General features: G+C 47.2%; 1 protein-coding gene across 4 annotated transcripts; it reads right to left on the bottom strand.

Annotated features, from left to right (window-relative positions):
- Positions 1-1,188: 1,188 nt before the first annotated feature.
- Positions 1,189-18,747, bottom strand: LOC132025822 (Fc receptor-like protein 2). Of its 4 annotated transcripts, none has more exons than XM_059413575.1 (12): positions 18,665-18,747; positions 17,209-17,229; positions 14,307-14,573; positions 13,771-14,055; positions 12,222-12,509; positions 11,570-11,848; positions 11,146-11,262; positions 5,629-5,656; positions 4,799-4,899; positions 4,484-4,543; positions 3,280-3,311; positions 1,189-3,191 (listed from the first exon to the last, which is right to left on the bottom strand). In XM_059413575.1, exons 1-12 carry the CDS (start codon positions 18,693-18,695, stop codon positions 3,153-3,155), a joined length of 1,548 nt encoding a protein of 515 aa, XP_059269558.1. In that variant the 5' UTR covers positions 18,696-18,747; the 3' UTR covers positions 1,189-3,152. The 4 variants fall into 4 exon arrangements, with proteins under 4 accessions (XP_059269558.1, XP_059269559.1, XP_059269556.1 ...); XM_059413576.1 differs by having other exon boundaries at positions 4,799-4,884; XM_059413573.1 differs by lacking the exons at positions 17,209-17,229; positions 18,665-18,747 and adding an exon at positions 14,723-15,657.
- Between the last annotated feature and the right edge of the window lie 1,452 nt (positions 18,748-20,199).

Raw genomic sequence — 20,199 nt, 5'->3', positions numbered from 1 at the left:
AGCTAGAGCCAGGCCAGAGAGCACCAGTGATGAGTCCCTAAGAGAAAGGGTCAGTAACCAGAGAGCTTCAGATAGCCAATTGGCATCTGTCCACTTCACAGAGGCCATAAGCCAGCAGCAGCCTGGGGCCTGCACGGGGAGCAGGCCTCAACCTCCGGTGTCTGGGGCGGAGTCCCTGTGTTTCCTGAACTGGCCAGAAGGACAGCATTTCTGAGCACCCACGAGATGCAGCAGCGGGGAAACCACCCGGGAGCTCATGGCCCAGAGCAGCAGGTGCGCGGCCCAGGGGCCCGGGGCCTGGGCTTGGCTCCTGTGTGACGCCCAGGCCTCTGCCCCATCCGCTCTGCCTCTCTTCCCCCTCCCTGTCCTCTCTGACCGCCTACTCTCTGCATCTCCCCACAGACTGCACCTTCCCCACTGCTCGGCATCTCCTTCTCCACACCCACAAAGGAAGAAAGGAGGGTCTAGTACTGGAAAAAAATCCCAATTACATCACATACAAAGTTTCCCGAATAAACAGAACAGAAATGTATGACAAAGAGGGACTATCATTTTCCCTGATAGAAATGGAGAGGTACCATGTCTACGCACGCTTGGAAACTAGGCTCTTCCCGATGATCTCCGGATACTGGACTGGCTGTGGGCTCAGACGGCTTCTAGGCATTGGCCAGAGGTTTGGACCCCACGAGAGCCCCAGGGATGCCCTCCTGCTGGGTCTCCATCCTCTTGCTTCCCTGTCTCATTCGTCTTGTCCCGCTCCCCACATGCCTGCAGCACCCAGCCCCCTACATCCGCACGAAGTCCTCTTCACTCTGCCTTTGGAGAAGAGACTCCCAGCGGCTGGCCCAGGGGATTCCTGCAAGAGTCACAGGAGGCAGGAGCTGGAAGCTGCTCTCCAGGATGTTTTGTATGAAAAGAAAGCCAGGAAGCAAGAGATCCCTCCAGGGTTTGGTCTGTTTGCTCACGCAGAAGGCGGGAGCGATGGAAACTGTTGCTCTCTCCTTCACCTCGGAGTTGTGCCAGTAACGGTAAACTGAGGGATTCCCCACAACTACCCAGGTGCCTCGGGAGAAATCCTGCCAAGTTATTGTCTGACTCTGAATAAAGTAATATGTTTAATCTCTCCAAACTGTAATACTACCCAAAATATTGACTCAGAAGCAAAGATATTCACTCCAACACTGCTCATCATGGTGAGTAATTGTCAATATGATAATGGTCCCCCAATAAGTAATTTACAAAACAAGTTACTATGTATCCAAACATACCAAGCAAACTACAAAGATCTTTGAACATTTAAAGGCATGAAAACATCAAAATTTTTTAAGAAATAAAAACAGGTTACAGTTATTATTCCTTTAAAATCACATATTTATGAGCACGAGAGCACATTCATGGAAAATACTACTCTGGCTGATGGCTACTGAGATAATAACAATTATCAGAGTGATGAAAGTATGAGTGAGCTAATAGTCTCTTTCACTGTCTGTATTTCTAAATTTTCTACAGTGAAGATACAGTATTTTATAGATTAAAACCCATGGGTTTTGTGACTTCAGTCACGTCCAGGTGGTAGCCCTCAGACTGCAGAGTACTGGGGTCATACTTGTGCATGTGAAGTGTGTGGACAGGAGGAGCGTTCCGTGGCAGCTCTTAGACGGTCCGCCTCTATGGATGAGAGGGGCCACTGGCTACTTAGCCATCAGAATTATAACCATTTTAAATTATTTTTTTCTGATAAACATCAAATTTGTTGTGCATAGTTTCTAAAATATTCCAGATTATCTCTCTGTAGATTAACGACCAAACCCAAGCCCCAGTCACTCTGTCCTTCCCATTGGGGACCTATCTTTAGCAAGGGAGTGGATTATAGAAGATATTAATCAAAGCGTTAAAAATCTGATAGTTGCATTTGCATTTGATAGCCACTTTGTTTGAGATTCTCGTTACCCAACTTTTTAAACATTTTTGTACTAAGTTTGAGGTTAAGTGATAATTATGCATATTTTATTTAATGAAAACTTATTTGGTGCTACTTAATGCCAGACATTGTTCTATGTGAATTACGAATATTTAACAAATGGTTTGCCCCCATTTAAAGGTGAAGAAACTGAGGCACCTGGAGGTTAAGTAGTTTGTTGAAGACTACACAATTAGTGGGGGATGGGATTGGGACCCCACCCTAGACGGGGTTCCCAGAGGTTATGATCTTACTCCTTGCATGATTGTACCAATGGATGTAAAATATTCAGCATTTCAAGAAGACATAAATACAGTTGTTACTTTTAAATCAATGTGAGTCAATGTACAAAACAAGCATTCAAAAATGGACAAATATGACAAGCCAGCTCAAGGTGCTGTTCCTTCACACAAACTCAACCCTAAAGTTCTCACAAGAGCAAGAGAGGATTTATTGAAAACTTGAGATGTCTGCCTGTGGAGACAAAAGGCAATGAATTCCCAGCTTGGAAGATGAAGAGAAGCTCCAGAAATGGATTCTGTTCACATCACCTCAGAGCAGATGTAGATGAAGGCTTGTCTCTTGTGCTCCTTGTTCTTCCTCAACTCTTCGAACTTTGAAGCAAATACCATATGATTTCACTCATACGTGGAATTTAAGAAACAAAATAGATGAACATGGGGAAGGGAAGGAAAAATAAAATAAGATAAAAACAGAGAGGGAGACAAACCATAGAGACTCTTAACTCTAGGAACAAATGGAGGGCTGCTGGAAGGAAGGGGAGGGGGAGGGCGTGACTGGGGGATGGGCATTAGGGAGGCCACTTGATGTAATGAGCGCCGGGTGTTCTATGCAGCTGATGAATCACTATACTTCTGAAACTAGTAAGACTCTATATGTTAACTAAATTGAATTTAAATTAAAAATTTTAAAAAGAGAGAACGTAACAAAGATAATCATCCCACACAGCTTCTGGGACTCAGGAGCGGTTCGGTAAATATTGACTAAATGGAAGAGGACATTGGGAGAGAATGTGATGAGAACCAAAACGATGACCCAGCTGGCCTTCTCAGCACTTGCCGCACATTCTGTCTGTGAGACGTCGTGAAGTTTGGCTTTTTTATAAACTTTTTTTCAGCCCTTAGTGCTGTTCCATCTTTGTTGGGGTTCTGCCCCCCAGTGTCTCCGAGTGTTATGTCTCCTTCACATCAGAGTAGATGATATGAGAGTCCTAGAAGAGATGCGCAGGTGAAGGAAGAAAAGGACTATGGTTGGTGGGGGACTAGATGAGGAAGGAACTCTCCAGAAGTCCAGCTCACCTTGTTCTCCAGAATCATCCTTCTGGTGTTTGCTGTGGAGAAAAAAAATATTACTTAGACTTCATTCTCAGACAGTGCTCCAGGGTACAGGATGGCAATGCTTATTGTGTGGTTTCCAGCTTCTCTTGTTCTTCTGTAAAACCCATGCCTTAATATTGTCCACTCTGCAGTCCTTTGAAGACCACCCAAGCTCTAAGCCTTCTGTCAACCCTTGTTAAACAAAACCTTTCCTCTCTTTGATACAATTTCTGTAGATCATTGACAATATTCTGTCAGAGCTCATTCTCCTGTTATCTCTTTATGTCCTTCAGATAAAACCACAGGTGTTCATGCACTACACAGAGGGAAATGGGACACAGAGATGAAGGATGGGAGGCCTGAATCACACTTCCACTTGAGGGTGTGGGGCCTGCTTTCTTCTCCCTTCATCTCAGGTGGGCAGAATAGAAACCAATCCCCCTCCTGTCCTTGGCAACACATCAGCCCCGGGAGGGCCTGCAGGATAAGCATGCAGTGGGCAAGACTGTGCCTTTTCAGGTTTGCTGGGCTGGTCCCAGGCAGGGAAGGAGAATGACAGGGTCATGGGCTCTCTGTAGGCTGCTGTGGTACAACTGTAAGCAAGGCTGGCCAAGGACCTGTGGTTCAGAGGAGTACAGCTGGCTGACCCTTTCCTGGGACACCTGCCAGGCTGCCAGCAGCCTCTGGCTTCAACAGAAGCAGCCAGGAGTACAGAGCAAAGGACACGGCTGAAGGTTGCAGCTTTAAGGGCAGTGGAGCAGTAGCTTGAAGGACATGACTCTGCAGTTCTAAAGAACTACTGACTCAACTCTTGGAAGACTACACATCAAAGCGCAAGTCTCCAGATTAGGCTGATGTGTTCAGTGACCCTTTCCATGGCGTCTTCAGACTGGACTTCACATACCATACTTCAGATATTCTCATTCTTTCCTGATTTGTCTTATTCCTTTGCCTTGTATCCCAGATTCTCACTAATTGTCGGTTCTCAACTGACCATCTGTTTTGTTTTGTTTTGTTTTGTAATTCAGCTCCTCCCTGAGAACCTGCCTGCAAATACCTCTTCCTCCTTCTTGGATTCACAGATTGCATATATGAAGGTCAAATGATGTGAGCAAGCCTCACTTGTGCACGTGGTGCCCCTTACTGGGAAGACGCATCTAACAAGAACCATTTTGTAGTTTCTCACCTGAGTTTTCTGGTGGCTGAATGCTCCAGACCTGGGAATAAACCACATCTATAGGGCTCACTGCAAGGAAAAGACATTGGTTCAAAGACATCCATGGACATGAGGTTCAAATTTTATATGTGCTGTCCCAGACTCCTGCTTTGTGACTGTCCTCCCAACCTCAACCTGAGGGTCATTTATTGATTGAGGGTCATTTATTGATTGAGATTGGGACTCAGGGTACCAGGGCGTGCAGACCTCGTCATGTTTTCTTACCTGCTTTCCTCTTCCCTCCATGCTGCAGCCCTGGAGCCCCTTCCAGTCGGGGAGACTCACCATTGACATAGTCTGGCTGCAGCTCCTCTATGTCGGGGAGTGAGCTGGCATGGGTGGACTCTTGAGGGTTTGCACTGGAAGCGTCTCTGAGAAAAAGCAAACTAACTACATGATAGTCTCCAGGGCAAGAGCGAGAACACAGAGAAGGCAGGCTGGGGAGAATGTGGGAGAAGCCTGGCAGACGTGGCACTTGGCTCATGTGATTTGATGGCTCTTAGTCTAGCCTCTCAGGGTGTGGTCTTTTAGGTGGGCAGCCAGAGACAGGCCACAGAATCACAGAGTACTTTTTTATAGGATGGCCCCTCTGATCTGGCAAAAATGTTCGATTCCTCATCTTTAGCTTTTTCAAAAGTTATAAACAAGAGAACAATATTGCCTCAGCTTTAATCTCTTCTCTCACAAGGTCTCCTAGAACTTCATCTGCTTCTTTTTCATCAGTTTATCTCTCTCCTTTGTATACTGTATGTAGCATATATTCTTCATAAGACAATATGTCCCCTGTGGAAATAAACTCCATTTTATGCATGTTTTCACACCTTTCAAAGTCTGACAAGAACTTACTCATACATTGTAAGTCTCCATAAATAATCTTGAGAATGTGAATTAGTAAACTAATTTAGAAATCTTGACTCCTACACAAGATAGCACCTTATCACATGGGCCACCACGAGATAGCACCCTGATCCACAAATGTAATGAACACAGACATGGCTGAGTGTCACAGAAAGATACTGTGTGACCTGTGCAAGTAGTAAGAGCATGATTCACAATGGAAAATCATGAAGGGAGACGTTCTCTAGAGTTCCCATTTTGAATAGGAAAGTTCTCACCTGGGTGCATGTGGGGCAGAGCGTCCTCCTGAAAAGCAGATGAAGGAACATTCGTTTTAGGGGAGACACCTTTATCTCTTGAAACTTTGCCCCGACTTAACCACATGTGGTCTTGGTGGGTATAAGATTCAGAGTAGGGATCCAGTTGCATTGCATCCTGAGGACTCCTTATTTTCTCCAGCACCGTTGGCTGGATAATCCTACTGGTGTAACATGCCACTCCCAATGGCAAACCTCACAGGCATAGGTCACTCTTTCTGGAATTTTTATTGCTCTTTCAATTATTGCAAAATATATGTTGACTGCTGATGACTTTACTGGCCTCCTTATTCAGGCGGAACCCTCTCACTTTCTAAACGTTTTGGTACTGCAACCCCCACTCTAAAGCGTTGTCTTGGGGTAGGGCTTGATGTTGACCTTCGTAAGACCCATTGGGATCTCCTTCATACCACCTAGCTTTACAGAGAGATGCAGAACAAGAAACACAGCAGAGCAGCTTGGACGTGTCAGCTGTGTCACCAGTGGCCAAGGAACTCTTTCCTGGTCCTTCAACTAACAGCTCAGGGGACAAGTGCACATGGCTGGAGCGGAGGCCACTACAAGGGACATAATCGGTCTCAAGAGTCCTGCTGCATTTGGGGGTGTGCTCGTTTGTGCTTCTCACCCAGCATCCCCCTACTCGGAGCCCTTCTAGTTTAGAGGTGGCTCAGCAATCATGGAAAACGTTGCCTAGTGATATAGCCAGCTCTCCAGCTTGATCAGAGTTTTTGGATACAGTGTTAGAGAAGGAAGAACTAACTTATTTTCTTCAAGGAAAGGAAGAAAGATCTCAGGATTTTCTACCAAGCCAAAAGTCATTCCACCATAAGGCGAGGAATGGCATCTTCAAACAGTATGAAATCGGTATATGTGTGTGATTCTAACACCTCCTTCCTGAGTAAATTATTTTTGAAGTGGACTCGGTGATATCTTGGCTCCCAAAGGAAACTTCAAAAATGTTCTAAAAAATGAATATGGTATAAAACGATCTTCTCTGATCTTAGTGTAACTGGAAATTCTTAATAGAACTGTGAAGAAATCTGGATATATCTGTAACATATACATTTTAGGGAATTAAGTCTTAAGCTACTAAATACATATATAAATATATAAGACAAGGGAAAGCAAATCTTTTAAATGTCTCATTTGTTCCAAAGAATGAGACTAACAAGAACAGAATGCAGCCACTTAACAAAGATAAAAGCAGCAATTTCAGAATTAGAAAGCAAATGGACAAATCAAATAAATCATTCTAGCAGCTTCATTTTTTAATCAAAAGGGGTGGATATTCCTTTTTCTACGCCAGTCGAGAATGTGAAAGGAGAAGGCACAGAGGGCAAGTGCAGCCGTGGGGGACCTAGAAGAACCCTAGGACAGCACTTCACTCAATGCTAAGGAAGCAAATTGGCGACGCTCGATAAAACAGACAATGTTCTAGGGAAATTCCCCAGAAGATAAAGAAAACGTGAGCAGAGGGTGGTGGTCGGTCAGGATGGAGTGCGCTCTGCTACCTGAACAAACCAACCTCGGTTTGCAGGGTTTAGAGCAGCGAAGGTTTGTAAATTTCCCACTCGTGTTGCAGACCTTCAGAAATCTGCTGGGGGTTCTGTCACTCAGGGACGGAGTCCTTCAGGGACCTAGGCTGCTGGAGGCCAGACCATCTAGAGACACTGTTAACCTTGCATGCGTTTGCATGAGCACCAGCGCATGGGAAGGACAACGGGACATTAGCACCTCGCTGGTAAATGCTTCTGACAGGAAACAGTGCAAGCGGCTTCTGCCCGCAATCCTCTGGCCACATCTTGCTTCGAGAAAACAGAGAAATGCAGCTGTCCATGCGCCCGGAGGTACGGGAGGGCTGGGTGTCAGTAAGCACTAGCAGCACCTCTCACAAGATTAGTTACCAGAGCAGAGACGGCAATAGCTGTCAAAGACCTGCTCCCCCAAACCCACCAGGCACAGCTTCCACAAGGAAGCCCCACAAAATCTTGAGAAAACAGATCATTATATTACCATGTAAACTACTCCAGAACACGTAAGACACACAAAAAGAAGGAAAATGTTGAGCTTCCTTTGTGACGGTGAGACAAAACCCAGAAAAGATCACAATAACAACAAATCTGGCAAGTGTCAACATTACTATTAATGGGAAAAAAAAAAACCTTTCAAAAGATTGCTAATTTATATTAAAACTGCATCACTATAATTGGATTTTTATGAAGAACGCAAAGATCAGTCAATATTAGGTATTCTGGTATAATATAATTAGTTGATTTAATACCTGAAAAAGAGAAATATATGATGATAATCACAGATACCAATGAAGTATTAGCAAAAATTTATAGTAGTTTCTGAGAAATTGTCTTAATAAAATAAGAATGCTGGAACTTAATTAAAAGAGGCATTTTAATTAAAAAAACTGGAACTTAATTAAAAGAGGTATTTACACTACATAGCAGCGAAATACTAGATAATTTCCCTCAAAAACAGGAACCTGACAAGCTTATCCACATAAGATACCAGAGGTCCTTGGTCCTTGAGCATATAATTAGACATGAAAATTTAATTTGCATAAAAATTGAAAAGGAGAAGATAAATTTTTTTGTTTTGTAGATTGTTTCTATATTTGAAAGAATCAATAGTATATTGGTATGTAGATGAAAAGTGAGAGAATTCATCAGTATGGATGAATGAGAAATCATTTTATGTTAACAAACAACCTCTCCATAGCCTCATATTTTTATGAATTCAAAACTATAATGAAAGAAAAAAAACAGTATCACAGTTCCTGAGTCTTGAATGGTCTGCTTAAAAAAATATAGTTTCTGTTGGACTTGAAAAAACTGAATTACATTTGCACTATCTGATGAGTTTCCAAAATTTATTTCATCCTGTGATAGGTCTAAGGAAGCATTTTGCAAGTTTAAAAGTTTATCTTGCATTTCTGTTGTGCCCCATGCTTGTCCTGTATCTTAGAGATTAATAAATGACACTCACTGAAGAGAGGGAGCTGGGGGAAATCAGGGAAACATGCAAGAGGAGGATCGTTAAGTTCATGAGGCTCTATGGCAGGGTTGAGGTTTTGTGCCCAGGCCAGCGTGGACCCAGTCTTAGCTCTGCCTTCTAGTGGCTGTGTGAACAAGGCTGCCCCCTTAACTTCCACAAGATTATTAAACCTGGACCATAAAACACACTTAAAAATTATTTCCTATAGTTATAGATAATATGTGTAAGCTTGCCATACACAACAAAGGCAATAATTGGTCATAGGTAACATGTCTTGGCTAGCAGAATATTAGTAGGGGTCAGAAGGGGATGTCACTTAGAGGAGTCCTCAAAATTCCTGATCCTACAAATAAAGCAGAGAAAAAGTCATGAGGAAAGCACAGCAGCTTTGTGGGAGTGTTGGTTAGTGAAGCTGGTGCTTTGATGCTTCCAATGATGACAGAAGAAGAAACTGAACAGACCTTTTTTCTGAGAACTGGAAATATTTGACAAAATACTGGTGGAAGTCTATTTATAGGGTTGAAGAGGCGATAGGATAGAGAAGAACTATGAGGCTCTGGGAAAGAGGGCTAGCTCTGGAACCACTGGTCCTGTGGGGGATTTATCAAGGCCAGACAGGGTGGCCCAGGGGCTGGAGCTTCAGGATGTCTGGTGGGGTGGGGAGGCATGGACTGGAATGTGCAGAGGTTTGTTTGGAAATTTAAAAAATATGGCTGCAAATTCTTTGACACTGAGATATCCATTTGGAGGTGGAAGCTGTGATCCCTCTCCTTGCATCCCAGCAAGTTTATTAGGGACCCAGTGAAACCAAGTCATCTGAAATTAGGTGGAAAAACACATTGCAGATTCGCTATCACACTTGCTTTTGAAAGGGAAGCCAGCATGTAACATGTTTGACTGCCCTGCAGCATCATGCTGCGAAGGGTCCAGGCCACACTAAGAGGTTGTGCCTCTGTTCTAGCTGAGAGTCTCAGTCGAGGCCCCACCCTCCAGCCATCACCAGTCACAGCATGCATGTGCATGAAGATGTCTCATGTGACTCATATGAGACATCCAAGAATTGAAAGAGGAGTCACTGCTCTTGCCATGAGTAACTAACAAGAAATTGATAAATATCCAAGATCTATCCAAGACCTATAAAGAACTTCTCAAACTCAAATAATCAAGTCAAGAAATGGGCAGAAGACATGAACAGACACTTCTCCAAAGAAGACATACAAATGGCTAACAAACATATGAAAAAATGTTCATCATCATTAGCCATTAGGGAAATTCAAATCAAAACCACATTGTGGTATCTCCTTACACCAGTTAGAATGGCAAAAATTGACAAGGCAAGAAACAGCAAATGTTGGAGAAGTTGTGTAGAAAGGGGAACCCTCTTACACTATAGGTAGGAATGCAGGTTGGTAAAACCACTTTGGAAAACAGTAGGGAGGTTCCTCAAAAAAATAAAAATAGAGCTACCCTACAACCCATCAATTTCACTACTGGGTATTTATCCCAAAGATACAGATATAGTGAAAAGAAAGTCCATCTGTACCCCAGTGTTCATAGCAGCAATGGCCATAATAACCAAACTGTGGGAAGAGTTTGTGGAAAGAGTTGTCGAAGATGCCCTTTGACAAATGAATGGATAAGGAAGATGTGGTCCATATACTCAATAGAGCATTAATCAGCCGTCAGAAAGGATAAATACCCAACATTTGCATCAACATGGATGGGACTGGAGGAGATTATGCTGAGTGAAATAAGTCAAGCAGAGAGAGTCAATTATCATATGGTCTCACTTACTTGTGGAGCATAAGGAATAACACAGAGGACATTAGGAGAAGGAAAGGAAAAGTGAATTGGGGGAAGTTGGAGGGAGAGACGAACCATGAGAGACTGTGGACTCTGAGAAACGAACTGAGAGTTTTAGAGGGGTGATGGTGGGGGATGGGTGAGCCCGGTGGTGGGTATTAAGGAGGGCACATATGGCACGGAGCACTGTATGTTATATGCAAACAATGAATCATGGAACACTACATCAAAAGCTAATGATGTACTATATGGTGACATAACATAAGAAAATCAATAAATAAAGGAGAAAAGTGTACTAAATTGTTTTCCTTTCTTTAAATCCAGTTACTTATGTTTTACTCCCCTGCATATAAACTGAATATGTCTATTGAAGATTATTAAATAATTAATTATTAAATAATTTAACAATTGGACATTTTTATTTAAAAGGCAAGCATGAAGGACTGTGTTAACGGTTTTAATCTCCACGCAGGGGAACATGACATATTCTAAAATGAGTAATATGGCAGCATTACCCACTGCATGAAACCTTAGAAAATCATGAAGTGTAAAATAATTCATCAGATTTGGGGAGATTTTCTTTCTTCCTTTTTTCAAATCCAATCTGTCTCAGTAATAGAAAAGTTCACAACAATGAAAGGCAATCAAAACAAATGGTAAATAACCAACCTGCTATCTTGTGGGACCCGTAATAACAGAGCAGAGCAGCAGCTATAAAACCGAGGCCACCACACAGCGTCCCGAGAACTCTGGCTGTGACATGGTCTCTTCTGCAGCCAATGGTCCCTACAGGAAGACACAGTACATCAGGCTTAGAGGGTCAAGTCTTGCATCCTGGAATCCTTGTGCAGTACTCTGTAGGAATGGTTAATATAATTTCACACGTTATCTGAGTATGATGTGTACTTTCCAGGTTGCTGTGGAGAGAAGAGAAGCAGCCAGGCACTGAGATCACCTACTCCAAACTCCCACACAGAGTATACATCACTTGGACCTCTGCCTATCTTCCAAAAGCCCGATATGGTCCCAGTGCCGACTACTGGAGCAGAACCATTATTCATAACACTCCTGTATCCAGGGACCATCAACCCACCTGTTACGTTGAGTGGTACCACCTCACTGCGCTGGGCCCCCAGGCCATTGTCGGCCTCACAGGAGTAGTTTCCAGAATGTTCTGCGGTCAGAGAGAGGTTGAAGGACGCTCCTCCTCCAGAGGGGACCGAAATGTTCACCAGGGTGACATTCTCATGGTAAAACCGGTACAGGATTGGGGGAGAGCCTCTCTGGGCCTCACAGTGAAGCTCCACCACGTTCCCCACCATGGCCTGGGGCCCCAGCTCCCTGAGGGTGAGGACGGGGTGGGACACTGGACCTGAGGGAGACAAGGGGCCGGTGGAGAGGATTCGTGAGGCCATAGCAGACACACAGACCCCCCAGACTAGGACGTCAGTGAAGGGCCTGGCCCCTTGGTCATTGTGTGTCTCCAAGATTCTTAACAATGTCTTTAGTATTGGGGGGGCTATCGAGTCTGGGCTATTGTCTAAAGACACGGTCCCTTGTCATTATCAGCCTTTTTCTAAGCCGGTCCAGCCCCTTCATGTTTTCTCGCACGGAAAGAAGGATGCTGCTGTCTAACTTGCAGGGGTGACCCAGCCTCCGGTTGCCGCTGACCCCTGGCATGTGACTCCTGGTACCGCGGCCTTGGTCTGGGGTTTCTGTCTGGGCTGACTCAGAGTGCAACTCACTTCTCACACGGACGCTCAGCAGCCGGCTCTGGACGGGGTCATGGCCGTTGTCAGCTCTGCAGTAATAGCGGCCAGCATCGCCCTCCTGCACAGCCGGGACCTCCAGCTCCGCTGACAGGGAACGCTGGGTCTTCCTTCCCACACTGGCTCTTGTGGCCTCTCTGTGCCAGGAGAACGTGATGTTTCCCGTGCCTTTGGCCACAGAGCAGAGGAGGACCAGGCTCCCTCCTTCGATCACCGGGCCCCTGGGGGCCCAGATCTCTAAGCTTACATTAGAGACGGGCACTCCTAGACAGATGAAGATGGCAGGTGAGGAGCCGGACTAGGGAGGACTCTGCAACCAGGCCGTGAATTTCTTCACGCTGACGCTTGAAGTGGGAATAAGGGCAGGGCTCATGCAATCCATTAGAAGTGCCCACAGGAAGGGAATCCACAGTGATGACTCTTGAAGAATATGGGTGTTTATACTGCATGTCCCACCCCCCATCCTGCCTAATACCATGGGATCACTAACGAATGTGCGATGGGTCACCTGCTCCAAGGACAGGAGAGCATTTCTGCAGGGAGGAGTTGCTGTGCCGAGTGGGGCCTTCTGCACAGAGTGAAGGGGTCTCTGGTAGCATCAGTCCTACCTCAGGAAAGGCACTGTTCCCACTAACAACATCAGTGACCATTCCTGCATTATCCTCAGTTTCAAGGGGTCCACACGAATTAAAATGCCTCCTCTGGCTTTTCTGCTTTTCTCCGAGGCCTCATGTGTCCCCCGACTCTGGAGCACTGTGGTGCCTTCTAACAAACCAACTTGTGTTGCAAGCCGTGGGGGGGGGGGGGGGGGGGGGAATGTGCAGAGCCCCTGGGGAGCCTGTGCCTTGCTGGGTGAAGTCCCAGCTCACTCCGAAACACCGGCCTGGCAGGAAGGGTAGCTATGGCTGGTGCACATCACTTCAATAAAGAAGAGGAAGGTTATAAGGAGTGTTTATAACAGAAGGAAAAAAAGCTGCAAATGCAGTACCGGTGCTCATAGACAGCACACCAAGACTTAATCAGTTTCAGCCCATCCTGGGAACGCGACCTCCTAAAAGTCAGTCTGAAATTTCCTGTTCTGCACTAAAGAGGTTATCTGTGTGATACACAAAAAACCAAAAACCAAAAAAAAGGAAAAAAACCAACAAAAACCGGGCAGTTTCCTCATCCTGCAAAGCTGTCCTGGCCTGGGGAAATCCTCTTTTATTTTGCTAAGAACCCCTTCCCCCACCTCGTGCCTATAAACACTCGCATTTCCTACAACTCCCCTGAGCATCTCTCTGCCTGCTAGCTGGGATCCTGCTGACTCACGAATGCCTGATACAGTCAATCCCATCTTCACTTTCACTCCACTGGGTTCGGTTTTTTAACAGGAGCTTGCCCATTTGTTATTTTTACGAAACGCCCATTCTCTAGCTCACATCCCACTTTCCACAAGGACAGGAATTGCAAGAGAACCCAAAAGACGAGGGTCCAGGAGTGAAGCTGCCTGACTCCCCACGCTGAGACCCACGGGGGTACTTACTCTGCACGTGAATCTGGGATTGGAGGCTCTGTTTTCTGACCGTGAGAGCTGCTGTCTCTGCCTGGCACCAGTAGGACCCTGAGTCCTCCGTCCACATGGCGGGGACCCGGAGCTCTGGGGAGCTGCTCCAGCCAGACCCCAGGGCTTTGCCGTCTCTGAAGAAGCAAAATTGGAGCTGAACGTTTGACCTCTGTGGAGAAGGCCGGGTCTCACAGGTCAGGGTCACGGGGCTCCCCTCGGTGGGCCGGTAGGAGCTGACAGTGAGCACAGGGCGTGGAAACAGCTCTGGAGGGAAGGATCACAAGCATCCTGAGCAGGAAGTCGGTGGTTCTTGCTCAAAAGCAACCCCAGCCAATGTGACCTTCAGACCAGACAATGACCTTCAGATCAGACAGGTTGCCTCACCGGCTCCCACCTGCGGTCTCACCGCGGGACTCTGGTTCACATCTGCCGTGGGGCCAGGCGTCCCCTCCAGGGACCTGCCTGCCCTGCCCTGGTCTCATCCAGCCCAGCTCCCGCAGGAGGGAAGCATTTACCTAGTACTTCAATCCCGACGCTTCTCGAAGATTTTGACCTCGGAAGGAAGTATTTTCTGGCGGTAGCCGAACAGGAGTACTGGCCACTGTCCCTCGGAGCTGCACGAGGGATAGAAACGCTGGAGACTTTGTCTGGAAACTGTAGCTGTTTTCCATCCCTGTAATACACCACGGTCTGGATTTTCCACCAGTCCTTTTTCTTCTGGCACATCAGATCTATGCTGTCTCCTTCAAAGACAACGGAGGGAGCCTCGAGGGTCAGCCAGTCTGCAAAAGAGGGCGTGAGGGGGCTGGATTTGCCGTTTCTCCTGCAAGCCAGATGCCTGACCCCTTCCTGTGCTCTTGGAAAACGCAGTTCCTTCCCCTTCAGGCAGGGCGGACCTTCCCCCCCCCCCCCCCCCCGCCGCTTTACCTACTTGGGGCCACCACGTCCTCTTTTTTTCTGTGGGGTATCTGAGTCAGCATGGGCTGCTGTAACAAAACACCGTATGCCGGGTGTCTCATTTACAACAGACATTTATTTCTCAGGGTTCTGGAGGCTGAAAGTCTCAGATCGAGGTGCGGGCAGAGTCAGGTTCTGGTGAGGCCGCTCTTCCGGGCTGAAGACGGCAGACGTCTTGTGTATTTTCACTTTCTAGTTCTCCAGCCTCTTTTCTCACGACACTAATCCCATCCTGAGGACGTCACCTCCATGACCTTATAGTTCCCAAGGGCCCCACCCCCAGCTACCATCCTCCTGGGATTACGGTTTCAACACAGGAGTCTGGGGGTGAGGACACAAACATTCGGTCAATGGCAGGAATGTCAAAGTAAACCTAATTTGTCACAGGGATATGAGAGTGAAGTTCCTCCTGGTTAGCTCTCTCTACTGGTGATGTCACACGGGGGACCTCGGTCCTCAGGGGACATGCTGCTGTCCCACCTCCCCAGCTCTGATCCAGCCTTGGAAGGCAGTACGCTGTGCTCTAAGTTCATGGTCTCTGTCTTCTTCTTGTCTGCTCAGAGGAAACCGCCTAGGGGGCCTGGGTATCTGGTTACTGGAATAAGACCCCATACCTCAAACCTCAGGATTTCCCACCTGACTAGTTTCCAAACACGTCCCCACCCAGTCCATGAGTAATTAGTGGGGAAGCTTTCGTTCATAGTTCAGGTCTTAGGGGACTGATCGTAGTGAAAAGAGTCATTGCTGAAAGTAAGCATCCTCCCCTGGGACTGCCAGCCTCCGACTGCCTTGTGACTGCGTATTTACGGTAGCAGGGCACCTTCTGTGTCTGGGACATTTGCATTACCTTTCAGGGCTGCAGTTGAGGATTTTGACCTTGAGGTGAAGAACTAAGTTATACCCCGAACAAAAACCTTCTGCCCCTGTTCCCTGGCGGCATGGCAGCCAGAAGTTGGATGTGTAGTGTAGGGAACCGGAGATCAGCCGTAGAAAGGAGGGAGTGCCTCATAAAATACCCCGGCAGAACCGGAGCCACCATGCCACAGGACGCTCGTGAAATTTAGAATCATAATTTTTGGAAAACATGCTACTGACTGTTCCAGGAGGAGAACCAGATTTGCCTGTTGGACATAAGGAAAACCATCTGGTTTAACAAAAATGAAACCGGAAGGGCAGAAAAGCGGGGTTGCAGAAACAATTAGCTTATTTGAGATTTTCGCTCTCCTTTACTGGTGGAGACTGGATCCCCTGTGGACTCGGCTGTGGAACTTACAATCAAGCTGATTTTTAAACCACCAGTACAGACGTCATCTAGACCCTGGGAAAATGTCCAGGGAGAAAGCTATCAGGGAAGGGGGTAGACATTCTGTGTCATGGTTAGAGAAGCCACTGAAAAGGTTCATGATGGACAAGCTCAAGGGCCCGGGCCGCAGCTGACTACGTGAGCCTGTGGTCGGTTGCTAAGGACCTTTTATAGCCCAGCGTGTGTGCAACAGAGTCCTGCTCCTGAACGGGCTCCGGGCCAGAGCTGCTGCAGCGGCCCCTGGCACCCCGTCCCATTCCTCTCTTGCCATGAAAGGTGAGGTGAGGGTCTGCTCTTCCAAGACAGTGTCTTGGAGCCCTAAGAACACTTTGCCCTTGGTGGCTGGTGTTGGTGAGGCCTGGGAACAAACCTCCATCACTCTAGCTTCAGGCCAGGCTCTCTACATATAGAATAAAGTCTTGTTTTTATACTTCCTTTGGTGAGCATAGCTTGAAGTCAAGAAGAGCAAGGTGAGATTAGCTGTAGGCACACAACGTTAGGAGGGTAGCAGAGGTATGATGGCACGCAGAGTTCAGCGATGCCGTGGAGCCAGGGCCACCGGACAACGGCCTAGGAGACCCTTGCCTGCCTGTTAGGGGCAGAAATTGTGCCTGCCCTGCAGCGTGGCCCCAGCAGCTCTCCCACAGCAAGGGCAGCCCAGCACTTACAGCAGATGCTGCAGAGATGCTCTCTGACTCTCGCAGGGCAATGCATTGACTTCCCCACCCGGGACCAGAGCAACCATGACCCACCACCATTCCCACCATCCACACGCTCTCGGCCGTGTGTCTTAGAGAACAGCTGTTCTCAAAGCTGTGAGGACATTCAGCCCGACCTCATGGAGGAGATGTGTTCCCAGGGCCTGGAGAACCATCCTCCCCCAGGGGCCCAGGGGCCGGCTGTCTGGCCTACAATCCCTCTTCCAGATGCCACAGTCCCTATAGCTGGGGTGGTGACCAGGCGGTGGACTCTACCTGGGCAGGCCAGGCAGGCTGTCCTCACCCAGCCAAGGGGGCCCGTCTTGAGGCGGGTTGGGCCAGGGGAGCTGCAACACTGGGACATCTCCACAGCCTGTACTTGTCCCTCTCTGAAGGACCTCATGGGAGCCAGGCGACGGAGACACCAGACCCCAGAACAACAAGACGTAGATGACTCACCTGCCTCTTCACTGAGAGGAGCTGTGAGGGAATCAAAAATCTGAAGTTAGCCCAGAGCATTTGCCCTTACAATTTAGACATTTCTATTACTCTTCTCAACTGCCCCCCAACTCCCCTTCACCCCCTGTTCTGTTCCTCGACTCCATTATCACCAACAACACCATCTCCCTCAAGCACCAGCCGGCCTCCACTCTTGTTACGGTCACAAAGCAGGTGATTCCAAAGGGAGAACCTGGGCTGTGCCCATGGACGGAGCCAGATGTTGAGTGATTCTCTCATCTCCTCATCCTTTCCCTCTCCCCACCAACCTCCTGCGCACCCGGGTGTCCACCACCGTATCCCACGTTACCAAGGGGTCATCAGGAAACACCCAGCCAGTGTTCGTAGTGCAAACTTGACAGCTGGTGTTGTTTCTTGGCCCGATTTTGTGCATAACTTAAGCTTTGACGCCGAGGCACCCGCAGAAGCCTGTGACCCCAGCACACTGAAGCTATCAGACCAGACAGAGAGCAGGGGCCCCTCCCCGCTCCCCCCTGCTCTGAGATCTTGGTGGATTTCCATAACTGACCATGTGGGCCACTTGGTTTATTCTCTTCTCAAACTTTCAGTTCCCACTCATTTGTTTTAATTCACTAGCAGAGAGGGAGCCCATGAAGCTGTGGGACCCAGCCTCCACCCCAGTAAGACCAGAACCCCAGACCCCTGTGTTTATCTCCCCATGACCTTGCTGTTTGATCCTGGAGGTGCTGTGTAGTTTCAAGGCTCTGTAAGTAATAAACCTTTAGCTCTCTGAAGTTTCCTGACAGTTAATACTGATGGACGTCTTGCAGTCCTGATAAGACCCATGAGGGCATGTCTTGCCACAACCTTGCTTATTGATAGCCTGAGACTAGCACATGCAGTTTTGAAAGCCAAACCCGCCTCAAACGGATTCCTTTTCTCTGGCTATATTTTATGTGAGAATCCTTTTACTAATTAACAAATGTTGGTTGGTCTCCTGAATGTAGAGAAAGGAACTTTGTTTCCCTATAGCACTTTCCCTGTCCTGGTAGCCCAAGGTTCAACAGAGGAGCCTGAGCGAAGGATGTCCATGCATCTCTGAACCCCATCTTGGAGATAACTGTTTAAATAGTTTCACAGAGAAGTAGTAAATGTTGAAATTATTAAAACTGTATTTATGAGAACATATTACTCTATGAATTATCTAAGATACCAAAGCAGGAGCTTATAACCCAGGGACAACGGAGGTAGTTGACCTTGACCATTAAGGACAAGGATGCACTGCAGTCTGACTTGCCCAGAGCCCACTCCTGTGCCTCAGACTCTGCTCCCTGAGCTCGAAGCAGACACCCGAGCATTCCTACTGGTCCTGGGCTCTGATAAACCCTCAGGACTTTCAGAAGCTGGAGACCTCCATCTGCTGCCACCTCGGTCCTAATTCAATTATCGGACTCACCAAAGATGACCAACAGTGACCACAGCAGCATGAAGACTTGGTTCGGCTCTCCAAGAAGAGATGTTCCTTCAGCCACAGGCTGGGGTCTGTATGCAGGGAATGGAAACTGCTGTTCAAAGTAAGTATTGCACAATTAAAGAGAGAGAGAGAGAGAAAAAAAAAAAAAAAAGGAAGTGGAAGGGCTTGTCAATGTCCGGCCACAATCTTCTTTCCTATAGGTGCTATGAGAATGATGATGGTCCTCTAGGTGCCAGAGAACCGCCTTCTCTCAACACTGATGATGGTTAACACACACAGCTGTGCATGAGTTGGACACAGTTCTAGGTGCCTCACACTCACGGGGTTATTTGATGTCCAGAGCAAGCTTCTGGAGTCTGCACAGTCCCCTTTACACAGCTGGGGAAACAGGCAGCAGGGAAGGCAAGCAATGGACCAAGATCATCACGGTCCATTTCCAGTGGGGACAGCCAAGAGTCAAACTCAGGCAACCCCGTTCCACAGTCTGGCCCTCAAACGCTGTCGGATCCTACTGTGACGTATAATGCTTCTCAGTGTCCGTCAGGAGAGTAAGGCCAGAGGTGCAACCCCTCAGGCTTCCTGGGTGATCTTTTCTTCAGTCCATAGCTTGCCTTCTAGAACACGATGTCGCCAAGATTCATAACAAATGCTCTGTATCACTGGGAACATTGTCCTCTCCCGTACTTCTAATCCATGCTGCTTTCGACGGCCGTCTGCCCCCAGCGCAGCCACGCCCTCCAGAGCACACATCCCCAGATCCTGTTATCTCTCCCGTTCCGATGAGTTGTGGTCCCTGTAAGTGTTCTGTGCCCCAGTCCGCTCAGGGGCGGGCTGAACAGGCAGATACATGTTTCTTTGTGGACCTGACAGAGCACGAAACTGTAAATCATAAAATCATTGGTATTTGTAACCTGGGGACTGACTGGCGGTGAACTGAATCGATGTCTTCTGTTCAGGTGAAGACTTAGCATCGTCAGTCCCCACAGACAGAGCTTTCCTTCGGGAAATGCTGACGTATACGTGATGTCATACCTCGTATCATCAACGCCTCGCTTAAAGTGGTGTAAAAGGAATGCGAAAAATACCCCCCAAACCAGGTTAAAAAATAAATTATGTATCAGACCGTATACTGTCAAGCAGCCATTAAAATGATTCTGTAGAATATTTAAATAGCAATGGAAGTTGTTCACGATATACTGTAAGGAAAGGGGCTGTTCAAAGCAATCTATCTGCCACACACCATCCTCCCCAAAATGGACCAATTAAAAAAAATGTATGGGACAATAAACAGCAATGAGTTAGTGTGATTATATCTGACTAATGTAATTTTTAAAAAGATTTTATTTATTTATTTGAGAGAGAGCGAGAGAGTGGGAGAGGGAGAAGCAGACTCGCTGCTGAGCAGGGATCCTAAAATGGGGCTCGATCCCAGGACCCTGGGATCATAACCTGAGCCGAAGGCAGACATTTAACCCATTGAGCCACCCAGGTACCCCCTGATTAGTGTAATTAAAGTT

The sequence above is a fragment of the Mustela nigripes genome, chromosome 10 (genome assembly GCF_022355385.1).
Source record: "Mustela nigripes isolate SB6536 chromosome 10, MUSNIG.SB6536, whole genome shotgun sequence".
Taxonomy (NCBI): Eukaryota; Metazoa; Chordata; class Mammalia; order Carnivora; family Mustelidae; genus Mustela; species Mustela nigripes.
This window is presented reverse-complemented; position numbering and strand designations above follow the sequence as displayed.